Genomic DNA, 10,000 nt, shown 5'->3' with positions numbered 1-10,000 from the left:
TAAGTACATAGCCTTGTACTTTGCCTTGTTTTCTTCGGAAAAAAAAAGTAAAAAAATTAAAAAACAAGGTTAAAAAGTCAAAATAGTTATTTACAATTCTGGATATAATAAAAACACTAAAAAAGACTAATATATATATATATGTATATCACGAGCTTTTCATAGGGTAAGGTGCTCTAAATAAAAATGTCTTTAATTTAGACTTAAAAACGTTCAAAACACCTTAACATCAAAAGTACGAAAAAGTCGAAGGGCAAAAGAAATATTGGAAGATGCAAAGATGATATGAAATGAAGACAAAATAGTTAATGTTTCAAGTACCTTATTTATGCTGTCTTTTGATACTCAGACTATCAATCGTTCACGATAATAACACTGAGATCAAAACACTCATCTCTTTTGAGAAATGTTTGAAATCGCCTCGCTTCCACAGCCTTTCTTTTACGTCTTCTTGTATCCCAGACCTTGAAAAGCGGCATTTCCCAAGCGCCTTTTCACGAGGTTTTTAAGTCCAACGCGATAATAAATAATGAATATTCAGAAATTAACGGGCAAATTTTATACGATCATACCCAAGGAGCTCTGGGTATAATTTCAAGATGGCGGGACTAGGCTCCAGGCTCCTGTAGATTTTGTCAAATACCCCACACTCGGGAACTTGGGTTTATGTCAAATCTTTAACCATTCCTCACCCACGGGAAAGGATGTACTGTCAAATCTCCCGGGGTCGCCTGCCACACCTGACAAACTCAATGATGGCATCTAGCGCAGGAGGTAAATACGTCATTACCGGTATCCACTGGTCGTTCTCTACCTTCCAACCATACTCTTTGCGGTGAAGGAAGGTCTGGTTAGGGGACAGAGGCAAGGTTCCATACGAGTGCCTGGCTGGCTTGCTGCTTGCAGTGGTTGAACCTTTCTGCAGCACAGTTGGAATACAATGTTTATCACCGCTCGGTTTGTGTTATTTTCCCATGTATAGTTTTAGGTGAAAAAAAGGTCAATGGAACTCTAAAAGGGTACCATTTTGTGCCTTATTTGGTACACATTACCGTCTTGCCAAGTTTGCATACCATAACATAAATAACGAAAGTATCTCATGATCATTGACTTTTCTTGTTCATTTTTTAAATAAAAAGTTCTAAGTCTTCTTTTGCTTTTTCTTCTCATTGTTTTCTGTCTTCCAGTCTCCTCCAATATTTCTGCAACTTGCTCTCAAGTTTCTTTTTAGAGATATCTGGATAAAGTTGTGTTAATTCCGCCCCCTTCTCCTTTGTCCACACGTCAAAAGCTTCCATCGGAGGTTTTTCATTTGGATATTTCTCCAAATAGTACTGTGCCGTTTGGTATGTGTAATTTTCCTGATTTTCTAAGTACATAGCCTTGTACTTTGCCTTGTTTTCTTCGGAAAAAAAAAGTAAAAAAATTAAAAAACAAGGTTAAAAAGTCAAAATAGTTATTTACAATTCTGGATATAATAAAAACACTAAAAAAGACTAATATATATATATATGTATATCACGAGCTTTTCATAGGGTAAGGTGCTCTAAATAAAAATGTCTTTAATTTAGACTTAAAAACGTTCAAAACACCTTAACATCAAAAGTACGAAAAAGTCGAAGGGCAAAAGAAATATTGGAAGATGCAAAGATGATATGAAATGAAGACAAAATAGTTAATGTTTCAAGTACCTTATTTATGCTGTCTTTTGATACTCAGACTATCAATCGTTCACGATAATAACACTGAGATCAAAACACTCATCTCTTTTGAGAAATGTTTGAAATCGCCTCGCTGCCACAGCCTTTCTTTTACGTCTTCTTGTATCCCAGACCTTGAAAAGCGGCATTTCCCAAGCGCCTTTTCACGAGGTTTTTAAGTCCAACGCGATAATAAATAATGAATATTCAGAAATTAACGGGCAAATTTTATACGATCATACCCAAGGAGCTCTGGGTATAATTTCAAGATGGCGGGACTAGGCTCCAGGCTCCTGTAGATTTTGTCAAATACCCCACACTCGGGAACTTGGGTTTATGTCAAATCTTTAACCATTCCTCACCCACGGGAAAGGATGTACTGTCAAATCTCCCGGGGTCGCCCGCCACACCTGACAAACTCAATGATGGCATCTAGCGCAGGAGGTAAATACGTCATTACCGGTATCCACTGGTCGTTCTCTACCTTCCAACCATACTCTTTGCGGTGAAGGAAGGTCTGGTTAGGGGACAGAGGCAAGGTTCCATACGAGTGCCTGGCTGGCTTGCTGCTTGCAGTGGTTGAACCTTTCTGCAGCACAGTTGGAATACAATGTTTATCACCGCTCGGTTTGTGTTATTTTCCCATGCATAGTTTTAGGTGAAAAAAAGGTCAATGGAACTCTAAAAGGGTACCATTTTGTGCCTTATTTGGTACACATTACCGTCTTGCCAAGTTTGCATACCATAACATAAATAACAAAAGTATCTCATGATCATTGACTTTTCTTGTTCATTTTTTAAATAAAAAGTTCTAAGTCTTCTTTTGCTTTTTCTTCTCATTGTTTTCTGTCTTCCAGTCTCCTCCAATATTTCTGCAACTTGCTCTCAAGTTTCTTTTTGGAGATATCTGGATAAAGTTGTGTTAATTCCGCCCCCTTCTCCTTTGTCCACACGTCAAAAGCTTCCATCGGAGGTTTTTCATTTGGATATTTCTCCAAATAGTACTGTGCCGTTTGGTATGTGTAATTTTCCTGATTTTCTAAGTACATAGCCTTGTACTTTGCCTTGTTTTCTTCGGAAAAAAAAAGTAAAAAAATTAAAAAACAAGGTTAAAAAGTCAAAATAGTTATTTACAATTCTGGATATAATAAAAACACTAAAAAAGACTAATATATATATATATGTATATCACGAGCTTTTCATAGGGTAAGGTGCTCTAAATAAAAATGTCTTTAATTTAGACTTAAAAACGTTCAAAACACCTTAACATCAAAAGTACGAAAAAGTCGAAGGGCAAAAGAAATATTGGAAGATGCAAAGATGATATGAAATGAAGACAAAATAGTTAATGTTTCAAGTACCTTATTTATGCTGTCTTTTGATACTCAGACTATCAATCGTTCACGATAATAACACTGAGATCAAAACACTCATCTCTTTTGAGAAATGTTTGAAATCGCCTCGCTGCCACAGCCTTTCTTTTACGTCTTCTTGTATCCCAGACCTTGAAAAGCGGCATTTCCCAAGCGCCTTTTCACGAGGTTTTTAAGTCCAACGCGATAATAAATAATGAATATTCAGAAATTAACGGGCAAATTTTATACGATCATACCCAAGGAGCTCTGGGTATAATTTCAAGATGGCGGGACTAGGCTCCAGGCTCCTGTAGATTTTGTCAAATACCCCACACTCGGGAACTTGGGTTTATGTCAAATCTTTAACCATTCCTCACCCACGGGAAAGGATGTACTGTCAAATCTCCCGGGGTCGCCCGCCACACCTGACAAACTCAATGATGGCATCTAGCGCAGGAGGTAAATACGTCATTACCGGTATCCACTGGTCGTTCTCTACCTTCCAACCATACTCTTTGCGGTGAAGGAAGGTCTGGTTAGGGGACAGAGGCAAGGTTCCATACGAGTGCCTGGCTGGCTTGCTGCTTGCAGTGGTTGAACCTTTCTGCAGCACAGTTGGAATACAATGTTTATCACCGCTCGGTTTGTGTTATTTTCCCATGCATAGTTTTAGGTGAAAAAAAGGTCAATGGAACTCTAAAAGGGTACCATTTTGTGCCTTATTTGGTACACATTACCGTCTTGCCAAGTTTGCATACCATAACATAAATAACAAAAGTATCTCATGATCATTGACTTTTCTTGTTCATTTTTTAAATAAAAAGTTCTAAGTCTTCTTTTGCTTTTTCTTCTCATTGTTTTCTGTCTTCCAGTCTCCTCCAATATTTCTGCAACTTGCTCTCAAGTTTCTTTTTAGAGATATCTGGATAAAGTTGTGTTAATTCCGCCCCCTTCTCCTTTGTCCACACGTCAAAAGCTTCCATCGGAGGTTTTTCATTTGGATATTTCTCCAAATAGTACTGTGCCGTTTGGTATGTGTAATTTTCCTGATTTTCTAAGTACATAGCCTTGTACTTTGCCTTGTTTTCTTCGGAAAAAAAAAGTAAAAAAATTAAAAAACAAGGTTAAAAAATCAAAATAGTTATTTACAATTCTGGATATAATAAAAACACTAAAAAAGACTAATATATATATATATCACGAGCTTTTCATATGGTAAGGTGCTCTAAATAAAAATGTCTTTAATTTAGACTTAAAAACGTTCAAAACACCTTAACATCAAAAGTACGAAAAAGTCGAAGGGCAAAAGAAATATTGGAAGATGCAAAGATGATATGAAATGAAGACAAAATAGTTAATGTTTCAAGTACCTTATTTATGCTGTCTTTTGATACTCAGACTATCAATCGTTCACGATAATAACACTGAGATCAAAACACTCATCTCTTTTGAGAAATGTTTGAAATCGCCTCGCTGCCACAGCCTTTCTTTTACGTCTTCTTGTATCCCAGACCTTGAAAAGCGGCATTTCCCAAGCGCCTTTTCACGAGGTTTTTAAGTCCAACGCGATAATAAATAATGAATATTCAGAAATTAACGGGCAAATTTTATACGATCATACCCAAGGAGCTCTGGGTATAATTTCAAGATGGCGGGACTAGGCTCCAGGCTCCTGTAGATTTTGTCAAATACCCCACACTCGGGAACTTGGGTTTATGTCAAATCTTTAACCATTCCTCACCCATGGGAAAGGATGTACTGTCAAATCTCCCGGGGTCGCCCGCCACACCTGACAAACTCAATGATGGCATCTAGCGCAGGAGGTAAATACGTCATTACCGGTATCCACTGGTCGTTCTCTACCTTCCAACCATACTCTTTGCGGTGAAGGAAGGTCTGGTTAGGGGACAGAGGCAAGGTTCCATACGAGTGCCTGGCTGGCCTGCTGCTTGCAGTGGTTGAACCTTTCTGCAGCACAGTTGGAATACAATGTTTATCACCGCTCGGTTTGTGTTATTTTCCCATGCATAGTTTTAGGTGAAAAAAAGGTCAATGGAACTCTAAAAGGGTACCATTTTGTGCCTTATTTGGTACACATTACCGTCTTGCCAAGTTTGCATACCATAACATAAATAACAAAAGTATCTCATGATCATTGACTTTTCTTGTTCATTTTTTAAATAAAAAGTTCTAAGTCTTCTTTTGCTTTTTCTTCTCATTGTTTTCTGTCTTCCAGTCTCCTCCAATATTTCTGCAACTTGCTCTCAAGTTTCTTTTTAGAGATATCTGGATAAAGTTGTGTTAATTCCGCCCCCTTCTCCTTTGTCCACACGTCAAAAGCTTCCATCGGAGGTTTTTCATTTGGATATTTCTCCAAATAGTACTGTGCCGTTTGGTATGTGTAATTTTCCTGATTTTCTAAGTACATAGCCTTGTACTTTGCCTTGTTTTCTTCGGAAAAAAATAGTAAAAAAATTAAAAAACAAGGTTAAAAAGTCAAAATAGTTATTTACAATTCTGGATATAATAAAAACACTAAAAAAGACTAATATATATATATATGTATATCACGAGCTTTTCATAGGGTAAGGTGCTCTAAATAAAAATGTCTTTAATTTAGACTTAAAAACGTTCAAAACACCTTAACATCAAAAGTACGAAAAAGTCGAAGGGCAAAAGAAATATTGGAAGATGCAAAGATGATATGAAATGAAGACAAAATAGTTAATGTTTCAAGTACCTTATTTATGCTGTCTTTTGATACTCAGACTATCAATCGTTCACGATAATAACACTGAGATCAAAACACTCATCTCTTTTGAGAAATGTTTGAAATCGCCTCGCTGCCACAGCCTTTCTTTTACGTCTTCTTGTATCCCAGACCTTGAAAAGCGGCATTTCCCAAGCGCCTTTTCACGAGGTTTTTAAGTCCAACGCGATAATAAATAATGAATATTCAGAAATTAACGGGCAAATTTTATACGATCATACCCAAGGAGCTCTGGGTATAATTTCAAGATGGCGGGACTAGGCTCCAGGCTCCTGTAGATTTTGTCAAATACCCCACACTCGGGAACTTGGGTTTATGTCAAATCTTTAACCATTCCTCACCCACGGGAAAGGATGTACTGTCAAATCTCCCGGGGTCGCCCGCCACACCTGACAAACTCAATGATGGCATCTAGCGCAGGAGGTAAATACGTCATTACCGGTATCCACTGGTCGTTCTCTACCTTCCAACCATACTCTTTGCGGTGAAGGAAGGTCTGGTTAGGGGACAGAGGCAAGGTTCCATACGAGTGCCTGGCTGGCTTGCTGCTTGCAGTGGTTGAACCTTTCTGCAGCACAGTTGGAATACAATGTTTATCACCGCTCGGTTTGTGTTATTTTCCCATGCATAGTTTTAGGTGAAAAAAAGGTCAATGGAACTCTAAAAGGGTACCATTTTGTGCCTTATTTGGTACACATTACCGTCTTGCCAAGTTTGCATACCATAACATAAATAACAAAAGTATCTCATGATCATTGACTTTTCTTGTTCATTTTTTAAATAAAAAGTTCTAAGTCTTCTTTTGCTTTTTCTTCTCATTGTTTTCTGTCTTCCAGTCTCCTCCAATATTTCTGCAACTTGCTCTCAAGTTTCTTTTTAGAGATATCTGGATAAAGTTGTGTTAATTCCGCCCCCTTCTCCTTTGTCCACACGTCAAAAGCTTCCATCGGAGGTTTTTCATTTGGATATTTCTCCAAATAGTACTGTGCCGTTTGGTATGTGTAATTTTCCTGATTTTCTAAGTACATAGCCTTGTACTTTGCCTTGTTTTCTTCGGAAAAAAAAAGTAAAAAAATTAAAAAACAAGGTTAAAAAATCAAAATAGTTATTTACAATTCTGGATATAATAAAAACACTAAAAAAGACTAATATATATATATATATGTATATCACGAGCTTTTCATAGGGTAAGGTGCTCTAAATAAAAATGTCTTTAATTTAGACTTAAAAACGTTCAAAACACCTTAACATCAAAAGTACGAAAAAGTCGAAGGGCAAAAGAAATATTGGAAGATGCAAAGATGATATGAAATGAAGACAAAATAGTTAATGTTTCAAGTACCTTATTTATGCTGTCTTTTGATACTCAGACTATCAATCGTTCACGATAATAACACTGAGATCAAAACACTCATCTCTTTTGAGAAATGTTTGAAATCGCCTCGCTGCCACAGCCTTTCTTTTACGTCTTCTTGTATCCCAGACCTTGAAAAGCGGCATTTCCCAAGCGCCTTTTCACGAGGTTTTTAAGTCCAACGCGATAATAAATAATGAATATTCAGAAATTAACGGGCAAATTTTATACGATCATACCCAAGGAGCTCTGGGTATAATTTCAAGATGGCGGGACTAGGCTCCAGGCTCCTGTAGATTTTGTCAAATACCCCACACTCGGGAACTTGGGTTTATGTCAAATCTTTAACCATTCCTCACCCACGGGAAAGGATGTACTGTCAAATCTCCCGGGGTCGCCCGCCACACCTGACAAACTCAATGATGGCATCTAGCGCAGGAGGTAAATACGTCATTACCGGTATCCACTGGTCGTTCTCTACCTTCCAACCATACTCTTTGCGGTGAAGGAAGGTCTGGTTAGGGGACAGAGGCAAGGTTCCATACGAGTGCCTGGCTGGCCTGCTGCTTGCAGTGGTTGAACCTTTCTGCAGCACAGTTGGAATACAATGTTTATCACCGCTCGGTTTGTGTTATTTTCCCATGCATAGTTTTAGGTGAAAAAAAGTTCTAAAAGCGATATCCTTTACACTCGCGCGTGTTTAAATAATCCCGGGATAAAATATATCCCGGCCAACAAGGCAGGTTATGGTGAGCGGGTACAGAGGGTCCTTGGGATGCTAGCAGAAACTAGAGATAAGTTAAGATAAAAAAGTTCAACTTTATTTATCCACGCTGGCCTACTTTGACAAAAAGCTAATCAGTTTTATAATTTTTAAGCTCTGATGGAAATAGTGAAAAAATACTATAAAATACCTAAGTAGATTACAAATCGATTTTACTTAAATGTTAAACAATATGTTTCTAAGAAGACAAAGAAGAACGGTACTATCTTAAATATTACGATACACTGCAAAATTGATACATTAGCTTATCTTTAGTGAAATATATCTATTACCAGGAGCCCATGGGTACTCATGGGTTCCTGCTATTACTCAAAGTAACCTTTCGCATTGCCAATTCAGATACTACTGAAAAAATACATGCAATTCCTTTCTTGGCGGCGTTTTGACTAGTAACCTGTATTTGGTTTACAAAGTAAGGGACGCGATATATATATTAGCCCTAACAGTCAATAAAGCGGCTAACATTTTTTATTCCTAGGAGATACATTAAGCTTTCCGTTGAGCTTATAGGTAAGGCTTTAACATCAACCTACAATCCATTTAACAAGGAATTGTGCCAGACAAATTGAAGATATCCCAGATATCCACCGGGAAAATTCTTGAAAACTAGTTTACAAGCAACTGATAACTTACGTCAAAAAGTATAAAATTTTGAACGAATGTCAATTTGGGTTTCGAAGGGAAGGTCAACAGAGCAAGCTCTAGCAGAAATAACGGAAAACGTGAAAAGAGCAATAGATGACAATGTCTTAATATGCAGAATATTCCTTGCCATCTCTAAGGCGTTTGACACAGTTGAACACGAAATTCTCCTTACAAAGTTGCAGGCATACGGTATAAGAGGAATTCCTCTTAGTTGGTTTACTATCTACTCAGATCTATAAAGCCTTGATATCTTTCAAAGATAGAAAGGGGGTGGGGGGGGGGGGGGGGAGGGAAGAGAAGGAGAGAGAGCTGGAAAGCCACTTAATTTGCTTTCAAATTGTCCCATGGGTGTTTAAACTACGGTTTGAAATTATCGATGTGATCGATCCAAGAGAAGTGAAACATTCTTTCCAGTTCGGCAATGAGTTCCTTGCGCTTCATGTTTGTGAGGGTTTCAATGAAGATTTTCACAGTGAGCTCTGGATTCCTTTGTACAAGGAATAACATCACACACACATCGTAAACTCTGCTCGGCTTACTGGGGATAACACTCTAACAAACGATACTCAATTCATAAGGTCGACCGAGCTTAACTATTTCATTCTTCTTGCATCTTCACTCTGTTACAACGGGTGTGTAACGAGCTACTCTGAAGACTCTAAGCGAAGTTTCAATTAATATACTGTATTCTCTGCATTGATTGGCTAAGTAAGGAAAGTTGAAATCTTTTTCTGGAATTTTGGTCTTAATTATTAACAGACGTTAATTTCCACTGAAACCATCAGTCTTTATCAGTGAAGTTTGTCACATGGTAGTTCAGAAAAAGATTTCAAATTTCCTCACTTTAATTGAATCTGGATGAATGACAACATCCACTTTCAGATTGGCTAAGTACTTAAGGTCATTCAAGGTTGCATTATGGACTGATCATTAGAGTATATGAAAATCATAAAATCTATGCCTATTAATCTTGAAACCATATGTCAACCAGAATAACATAACTAAAATGACATTCACTGTCTCTTGATGATGTGATCTTACTCGTTCGTGTGGTGGTGCGGCCCAGTGGTTAGGGCGCTTGCCTTGAGATCCGGGGATCCTGGGTTCAAGACACGTTCTGACCATTCGTTGAATTTGTTCCTGGTAGTCTCTGGTTCAACGTCCCTGGTTCAACTTCCCTGCTACACTTGTAAATAGCCAACTGGTTTGCCTCCAGCCAGTCAGGATTCTTAATAGTTGTTGTTGTTACCGTTCTGTCATTTCGTTAATTGTGTTTCAATGGCTCTGAAAAGCCCATATGGAAAGTGGTCAATTAAAGTATGTATGTATGTAACTGTCACACACTAAACACAAGGTCTCCAACAACCCCGACAACAAAAATATAAGCTGAAT

At 37.9% G+C, this 10,000-nt stretch overlaps 3 protein-coding genes across 3 annotated transcripts in view; 1 reads left to right on the top strand and 2 right to left on the bottom strand.

The window, feature by feature from the left end:
• Window positions 1-4,866, bottom strand: part of LOC137991915 (nucleolar transcription factor 1-like) — a 6,444-nt gene extending 1,578 nt beyond the window's left edge. The window contains exons 1-5 of the mRNA XM_068836940.1: window positions 4,797-4,866; window positions 3,954-4,142; window positions 2,584-2,772; window positions 1,214-1,402; window positions 1-32 (exon numbers count right to left, since the gene is read on the bottom strand). The exon at window positions 1-32 is cut by the window's left edge and continues 157 nt beyond it. Coding sequence (XP_068693041.1) covers window positions 1-32; window positions 1,214-1,402; window positions 2,584-2,772; window positions 3,954-4,142; window positions 4,797-4,866 — 669 coding nt within the window. The remainder of the gene's footprint in view (window positions 33-1,213; window positions 1,403-2,583; window positions 2,773-3,953; window positions 4,143-4,796) is intronic.
• Window positions 1-10,000, bottom strand: part of LOC137984468 (protein C10-like) — a 236,392-nt gene that overhangs the window by 31,815 nt on the left and 194,577 nt on the right. The window lies entirely within an intron of this gene.
• The window catches only part of LOC137984411 (doublesex- and mab-3-related transcription factor A2-like), a 350,662-nt gene continuing 350,325 nt past the window's right edge, over window positions 9,664-10,000 (top strand). The window contains exon 1 of the mRNA XM_068831591.1: window positions 9,664-9,925. Within this exon, the coding sequence (XP_068687692.1) occupies window positions 9,887-9,925 (39 nt within the window). The 5' untranslated portion in view covers window positions 9,664-9,886. The remainder of the gene's footprint in view (window positions 9,926-10,000) is intronic.

The sequence above is a fragment of the Montipora foliosa genome, chromosome 2, assembly GCF_036669935.1.
Source record: "Montipora foliosa isolate CH-2021 chromosome 2, ASM3666993v2, whole genome shotgun sequence".
In the NCBI taxonomy this organism is placed as follows: Eukaryota; Metazoa; Cnidaria; class Anthozoa; order Scleractinia; family Acroporidae; genus Montipora; species Montipora foliosa.
The sequence above is the reverse complement of the archived record's forward strand: the minus strand, read 5'-3'. Positions and strand labels throughout refer to the sequence as shown.